Source organism: Solanum lycopersicum, chromosome 5 (assembly GCF_036512215.1).
Source record: "Solanum lycopersicum chromosome 5, SLM_r2.1".
Taxonomy (NCBI): domain Eukaryota; kingdom Viridiplantae; phylum Streptophyta; class Magnoliopsida; order Solanales; family Solanaceae; genus Solanum; species Solanum lycopersicum.
Window position 1 is genome coordinate 29,892,078 of NC_090804.1, and position 25,549 is coordinate 29,917,626.

At 39.1% G+C, this 25,549-nt stretch overlaps 2 protein-coding genes across 2 annotated transcripts in view; one reads left to right on the forward strand and one right to left on the reverse strand.

The window, feature by feature from the left end:
* Positions 1–11,925, reverse strand: part of LOC138348560 (uncharacterized) — an 87,701-nt gene extending 75,776 nt beyond the window's left edge. Inside the window, exon 1 of the mRNA XM_069297997.1 lies at positions 10,406–11,925. Coding sequence (XP_069154098.1) covers positions 10,896–11,414 — 519 coding nt within the window. The 5' untranslated portion in view covers positions 11,415–11,925 and the 3' untranslated portion in view covers positions 10,406–10,895. The remainder of the gene's footprint in view (positions 1–10,405) is intronic.
* Positions 1–25,549, forward strand: part of LOC138348559 (uncharacterized) — a 135,726-nt gene that overhangs the window by 42,952 nt on the left and 67,225 nt on the right. The window lies entirely within an intron of this gene.

The following is a 25,549-nucleotide window of genomic DNA, read 5'->3' on the forward strand; positions in this document are numbered from 1 at the left end:
CTATAGAAAATTCTAGTCCTTTCCTTCTAATATCTGCATATGATTTATGTCGACTTTGAGCTGTTTCCAGCCGCTGATGTATCACTTTGACTTTTTCCATAGCTTGATGAACAAGATCTTGCCAAAATAAGTCAGTTTCAACTGTTTCGAACCAGCCAATTGGTGATCTACACTTTTGACCATATAAGGCTTCATAAGGTGCCATTTTAATGCTCGAATGGTAGCTATTGTTATAAGAAAATTCAATAAATGGTAGGTGATCATCCCAGCTACCCTTAAAATATAATATACAAGCTCGTAAGATATCCTCAAGTGTCTGAATTGTATGTTATGCCGTGCCATGTCGTACTTAAATTCACCTGTGTTTCCAAATTCTTCTAAAACGACTTCAAATAATTTGCAGTGAATTGAGCTCCTCTATCAGATATTATAGAGATTGTCACTCCATGTAGTTGAATTATCTCTTTATGTACAACCTCACATACTCTTAAGCTGTATAAGTCGTCCTCACCGGCAAGAAGTGCGCTGCTTTGGTGAGTTTGTAAATGAGTGAGGGAAACCAGTGACAAATTCCATGTTGATCATGTCCCATTTCCAAATTGAATGTTCTATACGTTGCATATAACTTACAGGTCTCTGGTGTTCTACTTTTACCTAATGACAATTTGGACATTGAGCCACAAATTTTGCAATGCTCCTTCATGCCCCCACACTAATACGTTTCTTTCAAGTCATGATACATTTTAGTTGACCCCGGGTGAACAGAGTATCATGAATGATGTTCTTCTATCATGATCTTCTTTCTTAGTTCATCTACATAAGGTACACACAATCTGTTTTTGACATCGAAGTACTACCTCTAGCGAAAGGTCAAATTCCTTCGTCATACCATGTTTTACATTCACCTTAAGCTGTAAAAGAATAGGATCAGTGTACTGCTTCTCTTTCACTTCAACTACTAATGATGATTCTGCCGCATTTTGCACAATAACCCCTTCAATCTTGAGATTCAAGAAGGAGAACCCCCAACTAGATAGTTGGCATGGATCCTTAGTTATCCCTTGTCGTTCCACAGACTGCCCATAAGTATTTCTAGTATTTTACGGCTTAAAGCATCAACTACAACATTTGCTTTACCGGGATAATACAAGATATCAATGTCATAATTTTTGTAATAGCTCCAGCCACCTTCGCTGCCTCAGATTTAAGTCCTTTTGCTTAAAGATATATTGCAAACTCTTGTGATTAATGTATATGTCAGCATGAACTTCATACAAGTAGTGGCTCCATATCTTCAAAGCAAACACAACTGCTGCTAGATCTAGATCATGGGTTGGATAATATTTCTCATGTGGCAGCAGCTGGCTTGAGCCATAAGATATAACTTTACCATGCTGCAGCAATACAAAACCTAAGCCCACTCCCAGAGCATCACAAAACACTGCATAGCCTTGTGTGCCTTCTGGAAGTACCAACGCAGGTGTAGAAGTTAATTTACTCTTCCTCTTGGAAGCTTCTTTCATACTCATCACTCCACTGAAACTTGGTTTCTTTGTGTGTTAGTTTTGTTAAGGGTGCAGCAATGGAAGAGAATCCTTCAACGAACCTTCTGTAATAACCTACAAATCCAAGAAAACTACGAATCTCCGTAGGCGTTGTAGGTCTTGGACAGTCTTTCACGGCTTCTATTTTCTAGTAATCAACCCTTATTCCTTTCTCAGATACAATATGTACCTAGGAATGCCACAAATTTCAACCAGAACTCACATTTAACAAACTTTGCATACAGTTTACGATCACGGAGAATTTTTAAAACCTGTCGCAAGTGATTAGCATGATCCTCTTCCGATCATGAATACAATAAAATGTCATTTATGAACACTACCATGAACACATCTAAAAATGCCTTGAACACCCTATTCATTAAATCCATAAAAGCCACTGGTATTTGTTAGCCCAATGACATGAGTAAGAACTCAAAATTACCATACCGTGTTCAAAAATCTGTCTTGGTATATTTTTGTCCTTGACCCTCACTTGGTGATACCCTGACCTCAGGTCGATCTTTGAAAAACACCTAGCACCTTCTAATTGATCAAACAAATCATCAATTCTAGGGAGGGGATATTCGTTCTTAATCATTATCTTATTCAACTGGCGGTAGTCGATGCACATTCTTAATGAGCCATCTTTTTTCGTACAAATAAAATTGGTGCTCCCCATGGGGACATACTAGGCCTTATGAATCCTTTTTCTAATAAGTCTTTTAATTGCTCCTTCAACTTCCGTAATCTATCGGAGCCATTCTATATGGAAGAATTGAGATAGGTTGAGTATCTAGAAGCACATCAATACCAAACTCACTTCTCGTTCTGGAGGAAAGCCTGGAAGATATTCAAGAAACACATCTGGAAATTTATTTACCCCCGGAATGGATTGAAGGGTTGGTGGCTCCACATCTACATTTTTCACTAACCAGATGGAATATGTATCCTTTGGAAATCATCTTCTTTGCCTTAAGATAAGAAATAAATTTACCTCTTGGCACCCCAATATTACTTTTCCATTGAGTACCTCTTTTGCGACTCCGACCTCCACTATAAATAGCTTCTCCCCTGGATCCTCTACCACGACCTGTAGGCATCTGTAGCCCCCTACCCAAAGAAGGTGTTGATGATTTTGATGAAATAACTGATGTAGTTGGCTGTGCAATGCCACCCACGCCCCTATGAGGGCAGTTTCTCATCATATGCCCTGGTGTGCCACACTAAAAACAAACATCTGTCCCAAACCTGCATGCAACTGGATGATTCCTCTGACACTGTTTACAAGGCTGTCGAGGATGCCTTGATTGGCTCGTACTTTCTTTCTCTTGATGACCTACTATTTTGTGAGCCTTGTCTTTCGCTTCTTTGCCAAAACTGATTACCCCTAAACCCTTGAAACTGTTCAGGAGCACTAGCTGTAGAGTAGAAAGATGATGTCCTAGGTGGTTTATTAGAGAACCAAGGCTTAAACTCACCTTGGGATGGTGTAAAATGCCCCGTGGATCTAGCCTTCTTAGAATGCCCTATTTCCGACTCTTGTGTCCTTCTTCTTTGCCTTTGATCATCCAACTTTTGCGCAAAGTCCTGCATCCTTGCTATATCCGTATCTTTATTCAATGAAGCAAAGGTACATTCTTTAACTAAATATGGGTCTAATCTATCTACATATCGATGATCTCTATCCTCCATGGTAGCTACTACATTAGGTGCATATCTGGCCAAGGAATTGAATTTGAGACTGTACTCTCTCATGCTCATACCTCCTTGGTGGAGATTTAAGAACTGATCCACATGGGCCTCTTGGATCTCCGTTGGAAGATAATGGTCAAGGAATGCCTTTTTGAACTCTTTCCACGTAGCTGAAGGTGCATCCGTTCCCCTAGATTGCTTCCAAGCTTCATACCACAATATAGCCACACCCTTTAATCTATATATTGCTAGCCCAAGTGTTTCTTTACTACTTACATGCATAATATCCAAAGTGCATTTGATCTGATCTATAAAGTCTTGCTGATCTTCATTAGGATCTGACCCGGTGAATGATGGAGGGTCCAAGTTAAGAAAATCATGTATCCGTGTTCCAGCTGCTCTATCTACACCACTAGTACCTACAACTGGACCTTCTTGCATTCCTCAAATCTTGCTCGGTAGCATTAATAGGGGGTTCCTGAGGTTCATCTTCCCTCCTTATATCTTCAGGAGATAGAGGCGTCAGGGAAGTCTGTGATTAAATTTCATCTTGAGCCCCACTTTGAACAACTTGACTTGGTGGTGGTTGGTTGGTCCCTTCTTGGGCAGCCACATCTACTCAATTACCAGTACTTCCACTCCTTCTCATAACCAGCATCTTTGCTATGGTAAAACAATTTAAAAATTAGGTATGATTTACCTACAACATTGGTTCTATCGCACGATCTAAGAAATGAAATAAATGAGACAACTCCTACATGTCCCGTAGCCTCCTACTTATACATGTGGTGCACGACACATCCATAAGAAAGACTCTACACAGACACGACTTTGTAGACTCCCTAGGACGACCTTCTCTGATACCACTTTTTTTTCCTAAAAACCCATTAAGACGTACAGGTACCCGATGCCCTAAAAGCCAAAGAGAAAACAAGTTGTAACCTTTTCTTACTATGCAAATAACTATAACAATTGTGACGAGTTCACCTAGAACGCAGTGATACAAACCAACATAAGTAGATCCAAAAGTTATATACAAGACTTGGTCGTTGAGGCCACAACTCTGTAAGACACAACTGAACCATGTACATACGTCTACAAAGCCTCTAAAATATAAGACTAGAGTAGGTAGGGACAAACCTCGCCTTACCCTTAACTACGATACAATACAAAAATGAATTTACTAAGGACGCTGTAAAGCTCCGAAGCAACCTGGAGCTTACCAAAAGTATCTGAGTGTCGTATATGTCACGACCCAACCCGATGGGCCGTGACTAGTGCCCGTTTTGGACACCCACATACAAACCTGCTAAGTATAACCAACTGAAACTAAGACAATATGGAATTTAATCAAATCAAGCCAACCCCAACGTCATATATATATAAGAGGACCTGTCTCATAAGGAGTCATAACCATTCAACCATAACAACATATGCGAGCCGACAAGGCCGCCACTATTCAAAGCATAATAACATACGTATGCCGACAAGGCTGCCACTACACAATACACAATGATGTACGCAGAAGACAAGGCTCTGTACAAGCGAACATCCCAAACAAACCATGTCCAGACTATCATCCAAAACATATATATACAACCCACATAATGTCCACAGACCTCTAAGAGTACATTAGTGAAACTCGACGGGACAGGGCCATACCTATAGACGAGCAAAAGACTACACAAAAGTTATGTACCAAAACGACTGGGCTACGGAACAGTGGAGCTCTCCCAATCAGCAGAGTAGATATCCTAGGCGGGAGGATCACCGAACTGTGCGTCTACACCTGCGGGCATGAAACGCAGCCCCCCCGAGGAAAGGGGGGGTCAGTACGGACAATGTACTGAGTATGTAAAGCATAAGGTAAAGATGACAGGATACCAATATGGCAAGTCGAAACAAAATATCGCTACACATATACCCTTTTAAGTGAAAATCATGCATATATTTAACATTTAAGGTGCCCAGCTTCCCTAGTAAAGGGCTCGACAAAATAATCATCACGTCATCTCCGTCATCATCATTATTATAACCATCCTCATCACCAATCATATATATAATATACATACCCGGCCCTCTAGTGAGGAACTCGGTGACATATGCAAGAAACTCCGCACGAACATTACCCGGCCCCGGACTCGGTGAAATGATAAATGACTCTATGCACGAGCAGAATATTATGAGCAACCATATGCAATTAAAATCATTTCTTATAACTCAATAGAACAATCAACGTGAACCAGCAAGGAGTATAACCAAAGATTAATGTTTTATCAAGATTATGAACCTTTAATACGATATGGAAACGTAAAATCTCAATGACTCTAAGAAGCATTACCATAGATATTAGAGTTCATCATAGCCTTAGACATAGCCGATATATAGAGGAATAATTGTGGAAGCAAGAATATACGTCACCTAGACGCTCTAGAGGTAAGTATCAAATCTGTCCATTATTCGCTTATTTTTAAAAGTCATGACAAGCAAAGAAAGAAGGGACAGCGCTACATACCGTATAATCGAGCCGCACGTCCAATATTTACTGCTCAAGATATTAATCTATAACAAGCAACAATCGTGCCGCAATTAGATAAACATCGTGCTTTACTTTCTTGTAAGCTAGCTAATAATCTAACGAAAATTCGGCAGCACCTCCCCTATTTTCCTTACTTCGTCCCAATCCGACAACAATCCAAATTATCCACAGCAATACCAATAACACATATAACCCAAAGAATCATATTAAACAGCCCCCTCCCAAAAATAGTTCCGTCTCGGAAACCGTAGCAGCGAAGCAACGACACACCGAGCGATAACTCGTTTTATAATTCGCAACACATCTACCTTATCGTATTCATCCTTTGGAGTATATACTCATAATCACATTCAACATATACATAATGCCAAAATAGAATTTTCCTGCAGTTTGCTTTAATCAAAACAGCCCAAGCACCAACACGACACCACTAATAATCCGATTATGGTTTCCATTCATACTTAGCACATTCAATAACTAAAACAAACTTCATAAGCTACTGGTCACGCCCCCTTCTTAAAATTAATGGATAATTAACAAGGGTATTCTAAAGAATTAACACACCAAACAAGGAGATTACTAACCAAATTATTTGCAGCTGCTGGCCAAGAGTTGCAGGGTTGGTTTCTCCATTTCCATGGCTGCCTAAGACAAGTGGTGAAGAAGAAGATGATATGCAGCAATGCATTTCACCACTTTATTTAGCATGGAGTGGATTTCTCCACCTCATTTAATAGTATGAAGTGGAGGCAGCCCCCCTCTACACCTGTCCACTAAGGCCAGCCCACAATCTGATCCCTTTTTAATTTTTACCTTGAGTGGTGGGGCCCACTGGATTAAATTAATCCTAATCAGCCACCAATTATGAGTGGTGGGGCCCATTGGATTAAATCAATCCAAATTAGCCACTAATTAATTCCTCACTTAAAGTTAATGGCACTTACATTAGCCAACTCATACTTAATATCACATTTGGAAATAACATCCTTGCCTAATATTTCTTTACGTCTTCTAGATCACGATGCGCACTACGTATAAAAAAAATACGAGGCATAACATCCTTCCCTCCTTAGGAACATTCGTCCTCGAATGTTAAGTTAGCGTCTTGCAAAAACAAATTCCAGCGAGGTCTCTCTAAAAGTTATACCTATCAACCTGCATTCCGTAACTTACAGATGCCTCACAGCTACATAATCTCATTATCTATCAATATAGTCAAGCTAGGAACTGAATTACCTGCAGGTACGGGGAACAAGTAAGGATACTTATTCTTTATTTCGTCTTCCGCTTCCCAAGTCATCTCCTCCCTATTGTTATTTTGCCACAACACTTTGACGGAAGCCACATCCTTAGTACGTAACCTTCTAACCTGACGATCAAGTATAGCCACGGGTTTCTCCTCATATGAAAACTCCTCTGTTACCTGAATATCATCTACAGGGAATACTCTAGAAGGATCACCAATACATTTACGTAGCATCGATACATGGAAGACTGGATGTACCGCCTCCAAATCAGATGGTAGATCCAACTCATAGGCAACCTTGCCTATCCTACGAACAATCTGATAAGGCCCAATGTATCTCGGACTGAGCTTCCCCTTCCTGCCGAATCTCATCACACCCCTCATGGGTGATACCTTTAGGAATACCCAGTCACCAATTTGAAACTCCAAATCTCGATGCCGATTATCTGCATATGACTTCTGTCGACTCTGGGCTGCTAATAATCTTTCTTGAATAAGCTTCACCTTGTCAACAGCTTGCTGAATCACATCCGGGCCTATTAACTTAGTCTCGCCAACATCAAACCAACCAATAGGTGATCTGCACTTCCTCCCATATAAGGCCTCGTACGGTGCCATCTGGATACTAGAATGGTAGCTATTATTATAGGCAAACTCAATGAGCGGCAAGTGGTCATCCCAGCTGCCTTTGAAGTCATTAATACAAGCCCGCAACATATCTTCTAGTGTTTGAATAGTACGCTCAGCCTGCCCATCAGTTTGAGGGTGAAATGCTGTGCTAAGGTTCACCTGTGTCCTCAATCCCTTCTGAAACGATCTCCAAAAGTTGGTTGTAAATTGAGCTCCTCTGTCTGATATAATGGACGTGGGAACCCCATGAAGTCTCACTATCTCCCTGACATATAACCTCGCATAATCTTCAGCCGAATAAGTAGTCCTGACTGGAAGAAAATGGGCCGATTTTGTCAGCCTATCTACAATAACCCATATAGAGTCATACTTCCGTTGAGTACGAGGTAAGCCTGTAATGAAGTCCATATTAATCATCTCCCATTTCTAAGTCGGGATCTCTATCTCCTGTAATAATCCACCAGGCTTTTGATGTTTGATCTTGACTTGTTGACAATTTGGGCACTGAGCAACAAACTCCGCTATGTCCTTTTTCATGCCATCCCACCAATATAAGCATCTGAGGTCATCATACATTTTTGTTGACCTTGGGTGAATAGAATAACGGGGCAGAGTGTGCCTCTCCCATAACCTGCCGTCGTAGCCCTGCAGTATCGGGTACACACAATCTGCCTTCATATCGTAACACTCCGTCAGGTGTAACCTTAAATGGGGTCTTTTCCTTTTGAAGAGCTGCATCTCTATACTGTGCCAGAATAGGGTCCTTGTATTGGTGTCTCTTTACCTCATCTATGATTGAGGACTCAGCAACCTCTCGAATAGAAACTCCACTATCTTCCGAATTAGCTAGACGGACTCCAAGGCTGGATAGCCACTGAATCTCCCGAACCATATCCCTCCCTTCTGGTTGTACATCTGTCAAGCTACCCATGGACTTACGGCTAAGAGCATCTGCTACAACATTCGCTTTCCCTGGATGATATAAAATATCAACATCATAATCCTTTAGCAACTCTAACCACCGCCTCTGTCGTAAGTTCAGCTCCTTCTATTTAAAGATATATTGGAGACTCTTATGATCTGTATATATGTCCACATGGACACCATATAAATAATGTCTCCATATCTTCAAGGCATGAACCACGACCGCTAACTCCAAATCGTGAGTAGGATAGTTCTTTTCATGCTTCCTAAGTTGTCGGGAGGCATAGGCTATAACTTTGCCATGCTGCATCAATACACATCCTAGCCCAACACCCGAAGCATCACAATAAATAACATAGCCGTCTGGTCCCTCCGGAAGAGTTAGGACTGGAGCTGTAGTCAATTTGTCTTTCAGTAGCTGGAAGCTTCGCTCACAAGCATCTGTCCACTGGAACTTGGCTGCCTTTTGAGTTAGCCTTGTCAAAGGCGCTGAAATTGAGGCAAACTTTTCTACGAATCTCCTGTAATATCCTGCTAACCCCAAAAAGTTGCATACCTCAGTAGGTATCGTAGGTCTGGGCCAAGTCTTTACTGCCTCAATCTTCTGCGTGTCTACCCGAATACCATCAGCTCCAATAATATGCCCCAAGAATGCCACTGAAGTCAACCAGAACTCGCACTTAAAAAATTTAGCATACAACTTCTGGTGCTGAAGCACCCTAAGTACCGTCCTTAAATGATCTGCATGCTCCTCTTCTGAACGTGAATAGACCAGAATATTGTCTATAAATACAATAACAAACATATCAAGGAATGGTTTAAATACTCGATTCATTAAATCCATGAACACCGCTGGAGCATTAGTCAGCCCAAAAGACAGCACTCTAAACTCATAATGCCCATATCGGGTCCGGAATGCCATCTTTGGAATATCTGCCTCCCTTACCCGCACCTGATGATAACCTGACCGCAAGTCTATCTTTGAAAAACACTTTGCACCCTGCAACTGGTCAAATAGATCGTCAATCCTTGGGAGGGGATACCTGTTCGTTATTGTTACTTTGTTCAACTGCCTATAATCAATGCACATCCGCAGCGACCCATCCTTCTTCCTCACAAACAGTACCGGTGCTCCCCAAGGTGACGTACTAGGCCTGATGAAGCCCTTTTCTAGCAAATCCCTCAATTGCTCTTTCAATTCTTTCAACTCAGCAGGTGCCATTTTATAAGGAGGTATAGATATAGGCTGGGTATCTGGAAGTACATCTATAGTAAACTCTATCTCCCGTTCTGGAGGAAGGCCTGGAAGTTCCTCAGGGAATACATCGGGAAATTCATTAACTACCAGGACTGATTGAAGAGTCGGTGCCTCTGCCTTTATGTCATGCACCCGAATCAGATGGTAAATATAGCCTTTTCTAACCATCTTCCTGGCCTTGAGGTATGAAATGAACTTACCTTTTGGCGATACTGTACTTCCCTTCCACTCTATAATCTGTTCCCCTGGAAATTGAAATCGAACTATCTTTCCTCTGCAATCAACATTAGCATAACAAGCAACCAACCAATCCATGCCCATGATAATATCAAACTCAATCATATTTAACTCTATTAGATCTGCTACGGTACGATGACTATATATAACTACTGAACAATTCCTATATACTCGCGTAGCTATGAAAAAATATCCTACAGGTGTAGCTACCTCAAATGGTTCTATCAACTCAGACTCTATTCCGATCCTACTAGCAACAAAGGGAGATATATATGATAAGGTGGAACCTGGGTCTATCAATGCATACACACTTCGGGAGAATAGTGATAATATACCTGTGATCACATTAGGTGACGCCTCCTGATCTTGCCTATTAGTCAAAGCATATATACGGTTTGAGGGACCGCTAGAACTAGAAGCTCCACCACGTCCTCTACCACGGCCTGCTGGCGCCTGAATACCCTGCCCCGTAGGGCGCATAGCCACAAAAGAAGATGAACCAGCAACGGACCCTATAGGCTGTGCCATACCACCTGCACTACCTCTAAGGTGACACTCCCTCATAGTATGGCCCTGACGGCCGCAAGAAAAACACGCACCTGTAGCCCAACGACATTCCCCAGGATGGGACTTACCACAACGAGAACACCGAGGCAAAGGTGGCCTCGACTGGCTCAAACCCCTGCCCATCTGTGACCTTGACGCCCTAGAGCTCTGACCAGCTTCCGAATATCCCATACGATCGAACCCCCTACCCATGAAACGTGGGGGTGCACTCTGTGCTGGCTGGGAAGAAAATCTAACATGCTGTTGAGACTGCCCGCTTTAAAACTCATCAGGATAACCTGCTGATCTAGCCCTCTTATGCTGGCCTCTATTATAATCTCTATCTGGCTGACGTCCCCGGTGCCGATCCTCTACCCCCTCTGCATATGCCTGCACCCGAGCAATGTCCATACCTGGCTGAAGAGTCACTGCCATACAACCGTCAATCAAATAACGATCCAATCCCATCACATAACGATGTACCCTGTCTGCCATATCAGCCACAATAGTAGGTGCATGCCTAGCCAATGAATCAAACTCAAGGCTATACTCTCGAACGCTCCTGCCATTTTGCTTCAAACGCAAGAATCTATCGACTCTAGCTCGCTTCATCTCTGGAGGCAGGAAGTGGCCCTGGAAAGCCTCCACAAATTCATCCCATACCGCTGGAGGAGCACCCTCACCCCTAGATAACTCCCAAGACTCATACCAATTAATAGCTACATCCCGCAAACGATACGTAGCCAACTCAACAGACTCGGTCTCCGAAGCCTTGATTATCCTAAATGTACGCTGCATCTGACGAATAAACTCTTGCGGATCATCCTAGGGCCTTGACCCAAAGAACTCTGGAGGATTACAACTTAAGAAGTCACGAGCCCTTAAGCTATCAGATCTGTCCGCATGATCAACTCCTAGTCCATGCCTGCGAGCTTGATCTGCCACTAATCTAGTCAGCAATTGAACCGCATCTCTCATGGCCCTATCCTCCGCCCCTGACTGAGGGGCTGGAGGTTCAGATGTTGGGGCCTCGGGGGCTAGTGGTGTCCCCCGAACTGGAGCTGCTGCTGCTCTAAGCTCTTCTGGCGGTGGGGGTGTAGCAGAGCTCTCCGACTGGAGCATAATACCAGGCATAGACTGGGCACGGGCCCTAGTAACTCTCCGGGTCTGACTAGTACCTTCTGCTACCGATTTTCCCTTCTGGGCGGCTGTCGCTTTCTTTGGAGGCATAGCTGAAAACACACGGATTCGTTAGAGAGGGATTATCCTGTTAATATAGCTCTATCGCACGATCTAGAATAAGAAGAAAGAATGACATCCTAAATGTCCTGTAGCTTCCTGTTTATAGATGTGGTGCACAACACACCGATAAACAAGACTCTACTAGACACGGTCTGTAGACACTTCCGAGGAAGAACCGCTCTGATACCACTCTTTGTCACGAACCAACCCGATGGGCCGTGACTAGTGCCCGTTTTGGACACCCACATACAAACCTGCTAAGTATAACCAACTGAAACTAAGACAATATTGAATTTAATCAAATCAAGCCAACCCCAACGTCATATATATATAAGAGGACCTGTCTCATAAGGAGTCATAACCATTCAACCATAACAGCATACACGAGCCGACAAGGCCACCACTATTCAAAGCATAATAACATACGTATGCCGACAAGGCTGCCACTACACAATACACAATGATGTACGCAGCCGACAAGGCTGCCCCTGTACAAGCGAACATCCCAAACAAACCATGTCCAGACTATCATCCAAAACATATATATACAACCCACATAATGTCCACAGACCTCTAAGAGTACATTAGTGAAACTCGATGGGACAGGGCCCCTCCATACCCATAGACGAGCAAAAGACTACACAAAAGTTATGTACCAAAACAACTGGGCTCCGGAACAGTGGAGCTCTCCCAATCAGCAGAGTAGATATCCTAGGCGGGAGGATCACCGAACTGTGCGTCTACACCTGCGGGCATGAAACGCAGCCCCCCCCCCCCCCCCCCCCCGAGGAAAGGGGGGGTCAGTACGGACAATGTACTGAGTATGTAAAGCATAAGGTAAAGATGACAGGATACCAATATGGCAAGTCGAAACAAAATATCGCTACACATATACCCTTTTAAGTGAAAATCATGCATATATTTAACATTTAAGGTGCCCAGCTTTTCTAGCAAGGGGCTCGGCAAAATATTCATCACGTCATCTCCGTCATCATCATCATCATAACCATCCTCATCACCAATCATATATATAATATACATACCCGGCCCTCTAGTGAGGAACTCGGTGACATATGCAAGAAACTCCGCACGAACATTACCCGGCCCGGGACTCGGTGAAATGATAAATGACTCTATGCACGAGCAGAATATTATGAGCAACCATATGCAATTAAAATCATTTCTTATAACTCAATAGAACAATCAACGTGAACCAGCAAGGAGTATTACCAAAGATTAATGTTTTATCAAGATTATGAACCTTTAATACGATATGGAAACGTAAAATCTCAATGACTCTAAGAAGCATTACCATAGATATTAGAGTATACTCTTACTAAGGAGGTTTACTAGCTGGAGTACCTGTGCCTACAACATGAAATGCAGCGTCCCCAGCGAGGGACATTAGTATGAAAAAATGTACTGAATATGTAAGGAAATATAGTGTATGTAATACAAGGGCTCAAAAGAAATGAAGTATCAACATATGAGTGTATAAATCAAGAGAAAAGACCACCTTTGCTTACTCATGTGAGATCACGTAAGTTACATTGTTTTCTTTACTTTTCTGTACGTTACAATCTTTGTAGGTCATGTGATACAAGTGACCAGCTGATCAGTGGTAGAAGAGGATGACCCATGCTAGGCATATTAACCCCTAGGATGCGGTACTCATAATTACAAAATTTGGTATCGGCCCATGCTAGGCTTTCGCGCCTGTGCTGCCACCCTTCTATACCAATAGGGATCTGTGCATGCTAGGCTTTTGCCCCTGAGCTGCCACCCTATGTATCAGTTGGGATCGAACCATCCTAGGAATTCGCCCCTGAGCTGCCAGTCGTAATTATATAGATTTATTTACTTAGATTCATTAATCTTTGAGATTGTTGTTTGTCAGTTCATAACTCTTTTGGGATTATACTTTGGATAATCATAATCTTTTGAGATGTTATTTTAGTGGTCATAATCATTTTGGAGATATGGAAGTACGGACCAGTAATAGAAGTTTCCTTTTCTAGGAATAGAACTTATGAGATTCACTTGTTGATATTAATCGCAGGTATCAGATTTCATGCCAAAAGGATATAGAATAGAATAGCCTTACATAACTTATCCTTAGACTGATATAATATCATGATTCAACCTCCTCTTTTTGGATTTATTCTACAATTTAAGTTATGGTAAACTAAATTTAGCAACTATCTCACCGTGAGCCTCATAAAACAGTAGCTAACTTTGACATATAATGAGCCCATAAATCCCTACATAATGTGTACCGCCACACCCTCATTCTCTGTCCATCACATTCATTGTACATCCTTTCCCAAAAATCAACCAAGATGCGCCAACAGTAATACACATAGAATAGACCCAAATATTCTTTATCATACAACCAAGTATTGAACTGACCACTCCCTTGAGTTCTTCATGACAGCACACCACTAATTCTGTAACATTCCAGAAAATGTACTTGTGTATTGAAGAGCCTAATAGATTTTAAGATTAGGTATTGGGGGTACATAGGCATTCCAATGCCCAATATTTAGTAATATTGGTCATATTGGAGAATATAGGCTTAAGGGTATTAGCCAATTTATATGAATTAACAAAACATAGAATACACCTTTATGTTAAAATGCCCCAATCCATGCTTGTTGTACCTGCAATGAAGACCCTAAGATAAAATTTTTCCTTTATTGCTCACACACATTAGGTAAGGGTCATCCAAATGTCAAACCTAGGTAAAATAACAAATAATCATTTAAAAAGACCATGTAGATTAAATAGTGCCCAAGGACATAGTGAGAATTCTTGGACAAGTAGTGAACTTTCCAGAGTGCAAGGTTGGGGAAAGTACACGGCAATACATGTGCTACCAACGTCCAAGAGACAAGCCCCAACAGAACTCAGTTAGGGTGGTTAGGGTCAGGCGTGTAGGATCATGTGGGGCCAAGCTCCCTAACTGATTCTACATCCTAAATAACGTCCCTAACTAACTAACTAACCTAGGAACAACTAAAATTAACTAACTAGGTTGCCCGAAATCCTAAGACCTAACCGGGTGAACTAAACGAATAACTAACTAAAGAAACACCCTAGTACCTAACCTAGGATGGTCCAAAAGGGTTAGTTATGTTCTAACGACTTAGGGGTACTTTTGTATTTACCCTAGGTCACCTAATTAATTAAATTGTCAACTTAATTAATTAAAAATCATGGTCAAGCCCGAATTAGGCTAGGACAATGTTATCCTATTTGTAGTCGAATTAGGAGGGGCATTTTAGGAAATTTAGGTTGGAGGTCTTTAGGGTAACCTTATGGGACGTCTATATATAGATATTAAGTAAGTTTTTGACCAGAATTACAAGTCCCAAACCAGAAAAACATGAAATTCTCTTAATCTCTCAAGAACGCTCTCTTTTTCAAACTACATTGAAGAACTAGGAAAAAACTTAAGGAAGAAGACTAAGGTTTTGAAATTTCCAACAAATATTCCGTGGATTCTTCATATATAAGTTATGGTTATTCATTCTTGAAATCTCTTTCTTCAAGGAGTAAATTCCAATGATTTTCAATGATGATAAAAAATATGATTTGTCCAATCTTATGATTCTAGCCATGGGTTCTTGTATAAAAGGTTTTTAAATCAATTATTAAGAATTAAATTGATGTTAATGTTATGTGTTAAAGCTATAATTCTTATGAACCCATGCAAGCCATGCAAATTCCTATTTTAACTATTTTATGGGTTAAGTAATCATGTCTCTATACTTATGAATTAATAAGTACTTTCTTATGGGCTTTCTAATGATGTAAAGATGATATGAAATTGATGTCTAATTGGTATTAGATTGTTAAATCTATGTTGAATTTACCTAGTTACATCTAGTATTATGATTTATACTTGGAATTGATGATCATGGCCTTGTCGAAACTTTTTGAAGTATTGTGATGATATGCCTAATTGATTATGTGAAGTATGACCATATCTATCTACATTCTAGATACGTGAAAGTATGTTCTATGATATGGATATTATGTTATCATGTTGGACTATGACTATGTGTTTATGTGTGTAGCCTTAAAATTGATACATTGATTATTCCTACTTGACTATATGAGTCTATAATGATTATGTCAATAATGTTATAGTAATATATAAGGTGATATAATGATGATAAGGGTCATTCCTAAGTGTTTCAAAGAATGATATGTATATGAAATAAAGTAAAGTATGTTGTGTCTTGTTTTGATAGACTAGTGTCCCTTATATATACATGTATATGATGAATATGAATATCTTGACTTAGTAGGCTTATGCGCCTTTGTCTTGTATCTGTATGGAAGAATTTTTAATGAAAGTCTAGGATCAGTATACCTATGATGGTGCCCTTGGAAGCAAGACTAATACGAGGAATCTTCTATAGAAAGAAGGTTAGGAATGAGCTGTCCTTAGAGACCATCGAATGGAAGCCCTAGTGGACCCATCTTTGTTAGGTACATTATGACTAGGTCAAGACTAAGTGACGTACCTTTTCATATGTCCCTTAGATTGAACTTACTCTATGAGAACAAAGGCTAGCACCGAGCGCATATGTTATGGTTTGAAACTCTACTTGAGAATGAGATTAGAGTGCAATTTAGCTCTACTTGAGAATGAGACTAGGGTACATAAAAGACCATCATATTACTTAACCATGTGCCCATATGGGATGTGTCCTCGTTTTACCCTTGGCAAGTAGAACACTCTCATCGGAGTAGGTTGGAACTCCGGAAGTATGCTCTATGTCAGTTATTGCCTATCCTCATCATGTGGGGTACATGCTAGTGTTGGATAAGTTCTAGGAAGTTTAGGTAGTAGAATCAAACGCTATCTAGACATTGCACGACTAGACTTTGAAGATATTAGTATGTGAGACCCTATGTCTTTCCAAGTCCATTATGTAAAGTCTTTAATGAATGATATGTCGTCTAATTGACTTAATGAATGATCACTTCTTTAGCTAATGTATGATTAATAGAACGTGCTCTATCTGGTCAAACCCGAATTAGGCCAGGACAAATGTTCTCATAGTTGTAGTCGAATTAGGAGGTGCGTTTTAGGTAATTTAAGCGGGAGGTATTTAGGGTAACCTGTGGGACGTTCAGTTTTAGACCATATTTACACTTCCCAAACAATAACCACACGAAATTCTCTTAATCTCTAAAAAAACGTTCTCTTTTCCAAAATCCATTAAAGAAATAGAAAAAAACCTAAGGAAAAAGACTAAGGTTTTGAAGTTTCCAACTATGATTTCATGGATTCTTCCTCTATAAGGTATGATTATTCATCCTTGAAATCTCTTTCATGAAGGAGTCAATTACAATGATTTTCAAAGATGAGCAAAAATATGATTTTTCCAAGTTTATGATTCTAGCCATGGATTCTTGCATAAAAGGTTTTCAAAACAATGTTTTAGAATTAAATTGATGTTAATGCTATGTTTTATGAGGTATAATTCTTATGAAACCATGCAAGTCATGCAAATTCCTATTTTGACTATTTTATGGGTTGAGTAATCATGTCTCTATATATATGAATTAATGAGTAGTTTCTTATGGGCTTTCTAATTATGTAAATATTATATTCAATTGATGTCTAATTGGTCTTAGATTGTTAAGTCTACGTTTAATTGACCTAGTTACATCTAGTATTATGATTTATACATGGAATTGATGATCTAGCCTTGTTGGCACTATTTGAAGTATTATGATGATTTGTCTAATTGATTATGTGAAGCATTATCATACCTATCTACATACTAATTACGTGAAAGTATGTTCTCTCCTATGGATATTAGGTGATCATGCTGGACAATGACTATATGTTTATGTGTGTAGCCTTAAAATTAATACATGATTATTCGTACTTGACTATATGAGTCTATGATGATTATATCGATAATATTACACTAATATATAGGGTGATATAATGATGATAAGGGTTATTCCTAAGTGCTTCAAAGAATGATATGTATATGAAATACAAGTTATGAATGTTGTGTCTTATTTTAGTTGTGTCTTATTTTAGTAGACTAGTGTCCCCTACTTGATACATGTATATATCTTGACTTAGTAGGCTTATGCACCTTTGTCTTGTTTGTGTATGGAAGAATTTTTAATGAAAGTCTAGGATCGGTAGACCTAAGATGGTGCCCTTCTAAGCATGACTAATAAGAGTAATATTCTATAGAAAGATGGTTAAGAATGAGCTATCCTCAGAGACCATCGAATGGAAGCCCTAGTGGACCCATCTTTGTTAGGTACATTATGACTAAGTCACGACTAAGAGATGGTACCTTTTCATATGTCCCTTAGATTGAACTTAGTCAATGAGAACAAAGGCTAGCACCGAGCGAATATGTTATGGTTTGCAGCTCTACTTGAGAATGAGACTAGAGTGCAATGTAGATCTACTTGAGAATGAAATTACAGTACATAAAAGACCATCATATTCCTTAACCATGTTCCTACATGGGATGTGTCCTTGTTCTACCCTTGGCAAGTAGAATACAATCATCAGAGTAGGCTGGAACTCCAGATTCCATGCCTAGCTAGTATGGTCTATGTCGGTTATTGCGTATTCTCATCATGTGGGGTACATGCTAGTGTTGGATAAGTTCTAGGAAGTTTAGGTAGTGGAATGGGACGCTATCTAAGCATTGCATGACTAGACTTTGAATATATTATTATGTGAGACCCTAGGCCTTTGCAAGTCCATTATGTGAAGTCGTTAATGAATGATATGTCGTCTAATAAACTTAATGAACGATCACATCTTAAGCTGTATGATTAATAGAACGTGCTCTATCTAGAGTAGCTTGGAGGTTTGCTTAGGTAAGTTTGAAGAGGGTGTATGGGCGATCTCTTCTTGATCTACCTATGTGAATCTTAGAGTAACCTTAGGTGGGGAGGTAATGAAATGAATAAGAGAATGATTTTGTCTTAAGATAACTTTTGATGAGAAGAATGCAAGTTAAAAGAGGTTACGGCAAGGTTAAACTCAAATCACAATAATGTTCTTCAATATTGATAAAATGCTTATGTGATATTTTTATGTTTCTAAGGTGTTAAATGTTGTTCTTACACTTACACTATGAAGTCATAATAAAAAAGACCATGTTTTATACAAATGTCCGTTTTCATGATTTTATGCATACGCTATGCTTAGTACAAGTGTTCGTACTAATTCGATACATTTTATTTTTTTAAGGTGTAGGTGGCGTTTGAAAGGAGTCTCGAAGTTGAAGTTTGGATTAGTGTTCATTCAAGCAAGGAGTTTGGTATGTCCTCACTTGATCCGAGGATATCTTGATGTTTAGTTTTCCTTATTAAAATACTGTAATAGACTTAGCTATTTTCTATATTCGTATGTCTAAGATGGCGACTTTGTGACTTAGTCTTTCATTATGCTTTTCTATAAAATAGATATTTTGAAGTAATATTATTTAGTATGAAAAGTTTTAATTCTGCAGTAGTTTTCATACATGTATGCAATGAATGGTACGAAAGGGCTTGTCTTAGACCTCTAAGAGGTAATCTAAGATTGCACCCTAACATCTAGGGTGTTGTTTCGGGTCGTGACGAATTCCTCACTCAAACTCATGCATATAAGGAAGACAAAAATGGAGCAGTCACCTTCCCTCAATTTCTGCCGCTTCTCCTTATAACTTGAATTCTTTTAGAACTTTAACTTTCATTTACATCTAAACCAAAGAAGAAATAAGGTATTTTAATAACTAAGGAAGTGAGCAGTAGCCGCTAGAAATATTCTGCCTTTGTAGTTATACTAGAGCATGAATAACATGTTTTCCTAATCATCCATCGGAGAATTAAGCTAAATCCATATGTTTCCACTTAACTTGGTTTGCAGATATGAGGGTTTCATCAAGAACCCTAGAAAACTTTAAGACTGATGGTTTAATCTTTAAGAGAAAAGAGAGGGGGAGAGAGCTGGAGTTAATTCTTATTTTTATGTGTTCAAATGGGTGAAGGATATCTACTCATTTTGATATATATGGAGCTTTATCGACCACAAAAATATCCTGTAGAACCTCCTTGTTTTTGGGGTCCATTTTTTAGCATTTGATTGGTCAAGTAGGTGATGCACCTGCTTATGCACATCAAGCAGCTCAAAAGGTCAATCTAGGTGATGAACCTAGTTGCTTTCACTTGGGCTTTATCTATATTGGGCCGTGGCAAATTTAGCTGCTGGACTTTCTTTCATTTTTATCTTCTTTTAATAGGTTTTGGCTTCATGTGAGCCCATTATTATAATTCTAAATCTGGTCCATCAAGCTTGGACCATTTAACAATATCCATATAGCTCAAGTAGGTGATGCAACTGCTAGCTTAATAAATCCAAGCAGGCAGCTCAATTATTTTATTCCATTTTATGAATATTACATTCTTTTGCTTCAACATAACTTAAATTTCAAATTTTAGATCAATTAGCACCTTACTATCTCTAGTTTAAATACATCCGGCGAAGTCAACTTACAGTAAACACGCTGAAACGTGCATGACATGATACATCACTTTCTAGGTAGTTTAAACCAACACTAATCATATAAGGAACATAGTCCCTCACCTATACTATAAGGTCGTCAGTATCACAACACTAGAACAAGCATATATGAAAGACAGGCTGTTACAAAAAATAATAAAACAAATCAAGTCAGGAGAGATTCTTGGGGTGTGATCGCAATACAAATTAATATAAATCATTGAATTCATGCTTTCGATATGAATTTTGCAAGATAATAGTGATTAGGCAAAGATTTAAATGGAAATAAGTTCTCTCTCGAGAAACTCACCTCGTTTCAAATGGGTTCCTCTCGAACACCTATTTGTCGCATGAAGACCAGCCTACGTCTTACCCTACTCACTCTCTCGAGTTGAGTGTTAGGATATGGGACTAGGGCTCACCCTCTCATATTGGCCCTCATGTCGACCCAAACTTTATGCCATCAGTCTAGTAGTCTTGGTTTCGCAACCTCCCTCTCAAGCCAGCCGAAAACACATGGGTGATTTTATATTCGCAATTAGAAACCCATAAAATTAAACCACCACCACTAGGTGAAATCACCATTAAAATACGTCTAGCCTATTAGCAAGCAAAACCCAACAATAATCTTAACTCATATTGGCTAAATCACACCCCAAGATCTAGTATTCTAGGTGTAATAACTACAATAATGTCTGGACCTTCTTAAAAACTACTAAAGAGCTAGTATTTATAGCTCTAGAAAATAGTGTTGCGGCGGACCGTTCAGCAAGGTTAGTCGCAACCACCGAGTAATCCATCAATTCACCCTTTTTCTGGTTCATCGCCTTTTGTGATTTGCCTATAACATCTCAACATTGTGGATCATTGGGTGGTACATTAATGCGTCGTGGAATTGATCGATGAGGCACTGACTCCTCCTTTCGTCGCCTTTTCATCTGCTTCATTCAGGGCTTCGTATACTGGAACAAAGGGAGAAATACGTCCCTTTTTTTTGGCAATTCACCAAGCGTGTTTTGTGATACTCCAGCTTCAACTTCAGCTTTTTCGTTCCTTTTAAGCCCTTTTGTTCCTTATTGCGCCTAACTCTCCATGCTTCCACTAAAACTTGACATATCTTAAATATAAGAATTTTCATCAGATATTGATGGAAAATAAGAATTTGAGGACATTATTTCTATTCAAATAAATCCCTAAATGAGTCCAATTTGAGGACTCATCAGGCAGCTCTTGCCATATGAGAAAAATTATCCAACTCCTGATCTAGAGCTAGCAGCAGTGTTATTTTCTTTGAAGATATGACACCGCTACGTGTATGGAGTCATGTTAACATATACACTGATCACAATAATATTTCATCAAGCAAAAGGACCTAAATTCGAGGCAACAAAGATGACTGGAGCTATTAAAAGATAACATTGATATGTTGTATCATCTCAGAAAAGCAACTATAGTAGCTGATGCTTTAAATAATAAAATAATGGCAAACACTTATTGTCAGTCTGTGGAAAGACAGGAATAACTAAGGATCTTTGCAACAAGATAGTTTTGGGATTCACATTCTTTAATCTCCAGAAGAAAGGGTTATAATGCAAGATGCGGCAGAATCCTCATTAGTAATGGAAGTGAAAGAGAAGAAGTACAGTCATCCAATTCTATTATGGCTTAAGGAGAATGTACAACAAGGTATAACAAATACCTTTGAGTTTATGCAAGAGGGAGTACTTCAATATAAAAACATATTGCGTGTACCTGATGTAGATGAACTAAGAAAGAGGATCATGATTGAAGCACATCATCCAACATATTATGTTCATTCGGGGTAAGCTAAAATATACCATGACTTGAAATAAATGTATTGGTGGGGTGACATGATGAAGAACTTCCAATTTGGAAGTGGGACATGATCAACATGGATTTATTCACTAGTTTGCCTTGTTCATTTTGGAAGTTTGATTCCATATGGATAATAGATGACAGACTCCCCAAATCAGCACACTTATTGTCGGTGAAAACTACTTATACAACCAAAGAGTATACAATGTTGTCTACTAAAGAGATAATTCTACTACATGGAGTGCTAATATCTATAATATCTAATAGATGAGCTCAATTCACTGCAAATTTTTAGAAGTCATTTCAAATAGTTTGGGCACACAAGTGAATTTAAGTACAACCTTTCACACTCAAATGGATGGTCAGGTAGAACGGACAATTCAAACACTTGAGGAGATGTTGTTATCTTATATATCATATTTCAAGGCTGATATAATCATCTACCACTTATTGAATTATCTTATAACAATAGCTACCATTCTAATATCCAAATGACACCTTATGAAGTTTTATATGGGAGGATGTGTAGATCCCCAATTGGCTGGTTACAAACAACTAAAACTACCTTAGTTGGGCCAGATCTTGTTCATAAAGATATGGAAAAAATAAGTGATACAACATCAAGTAGAAACAACTCTAAGTCGACATAAATCATATGCGGATGTTAGAAGAAGACGTCTAGGATTTTCTATAGGGGATTGGGTCTTGAAGGTGTCTCCAATGAAAGGGTAATGAGGTTTGGTAAATAAAAGGAAAGTTGAGTCCCCACTATATAGATCCATATAAGATTATTCGAAGAGTTGGCCAAGTAGCCTATATTTTAGAGTTACCAAAAGAGCTTTCATCAGTACATCCGGTGTTTCACGTATGAATGCTTTTGAAGTGTGCAGGTGACCTGTCTCGTATTACTCCTACTGAAGATTTACAAGTTACGGGATATCTCACTTATGAAGAAGTTCCCATTGCTATTCTGAATCGACAACTTGAGAGATTAAGAAACAAAGAGGTAGCTTCTGTAAATTTACTATGGAGGAACCAACAAATAGAAGAAGTTACATGGGAAGCAGAAGAAGAAATGAAATTGAAGTATCCTCATCTCATTAGATCGATGAGAAGGATGAAAATGTGTAGTTGAGGCGTTGACAAGTAAGTATAAGTCTACATGCATTATGTGATTAGGTAATTTAACTTTCAAGTTGAAGCCTAAGTTTGACTGTCAACATTCTTGATAAATGAGCTAAGATGAGAATTTTGTCAGCGCGGTTAGCTCAAGAAAGTTTTCCGCAATAATTTTCTAATTCTTGTAATGACCTTCGTTCATTTATGTCTTTATTCCTTATGTTTATCATTTGGATCTTTTATGTAGAGGCCCTAAGTGGTATGAATCGTTCGTACTAACAGTTCAGTCACCTGGTTGTTTGTTATTTTTTATGTGACTTCTAGTGTTTTGGAGCTTTTGAACCTTGAACGGATAGTTTTGATCAAAATTTCAAGAAGTAGGACTCATAATTCATTTCCGATGATTTCTTCAGCTCCAGAAGGGTTATTTTAGGCTATTACCATATTCATCATGTTTCCCGAGGTTTTCTATGTGAGTTTGTGTGATTAGGCATTTTAACTTTCAAGTTGAAGCATAAGTTATACTTTAGTCAACATTCTCTGTAAACGAGGTGAGATAAGAATTTCATCAGCGCGGTTCGCTTTGGAATTCGCCCTTAGTTTAGGTCCCGAGTCTTCTGGTCTAATTCCAATGTCCCTCATGGATTTTGATTTCAAAATGGAAATTGGGTATGGGACCCATTTGTTTTATCAAAACAACCTTGGATGGAAGTCTTTATCGTTCTGTTAAGTTTGGAATATTGAATTCGATGGGGTAGCATATTTTATTTGCATGCATGGAGTTCTAAATGAATCTTGGACATCCCTTTGAAGAATTAAGAGTTTAAGAAAAGTAGGTGAAGTGTTGATATTGGTGCATGGTTTTAGATACCAGAAATAAAACTTTTAGTGACTAGAATTTGACTTTTAGTGATCATATCTTGGATATTTATATAGCGAAACTGCAGCCTCATTTCTTATTTTTAAAAGGCGATTCCTCCCTCATCCAAGCTATGATTTGAGTGACTAGAAATCTTGTATGATTTTTTAGAGTATGGCTACTTGGGTTTATATTATAAGATGTTGAGGAATCCCCTTTTTAGGTGAATTTCTTATTTTAATTACTGCCCTCTCTTTAAAAAGACATGAATTGGTTTTTATTGCATATGTTGTTGGGGGCTATTTGAGGACTCAGATTGTGTTATTCTTTGGAACACAAGTTTGAGGCAAAGTTTAAACCTCGTGACAGAGTCAATTGTAGAAATTTTACCGAGCGTCCGACAATTCATGTTTGACTCTACAAATTAGCTCAGCTATATTTTGGGTGATTTTGGTGTCTAAACAGTTTATTGACATTGTAATCCTGTTTTTTATAGTGTGGCGGTGTTCAAAGGATCTTTGGAAGGATAAAGTATGTCCTTGAGCGTTGGATGGCACGGTCGGCCTACATGTAGACTACGACTTCTTTTCTATATAGATTGAGATTGAATGACTAAACTCATGTTGATTTGTGTGAATTACGGCATAGACCTAGTATTCTTACCTTTTTTCTTAGACACCACATTTTAGCTTTGATTTGGATTATTTGGATTTGTGCATGCTATGTTAATTACTTGAATCCACTCGCTTTCTCAGCCTTCACCTAGGATAGACAAGTCGTCCCTTAGACTCCAAAAATTTATTGCTTTGGTTTGTATCTGACGTTGTTTCAGACAGATTAGATTCTTTTACACTGGAAAACATACTTGAGTGTGATAATAGCCTTAATTTAAGTGAATTCATGACTTATTACATCTTCTATTCTCTCTATTACACTCCGGAATTTCCATGACTTAGACTAGAGCTTAGCCTATTTAATAATAGTTAAAATGATGTTTCCATCCATACCTATATTAATATAATAAACTCATTTAGAAAAGGTTAAATCCAAAACAACAAAGAAAGACCTTGACGTCCGGAAACTAGCTAATTTGAACTAGTTTACAATCCCATGTTAAGTGAAGGTTTCGAGGTGTCAAACCAAGTCCAAAACTTGGAAAAATACTTCAAACAAGTAATATGTAGTAAAAAGGGTCCAAACGTCCGATGACAAAACCCCAAGGACCATCCGAAGGGGTCCTTGGGAAGGACCCAAACATGGGCATGCAGCCTGCGAGAGTCAAGAACCAAGAGGTTGATGCGACGCGCAGCCCACTCGAGGTACACTGCCTCA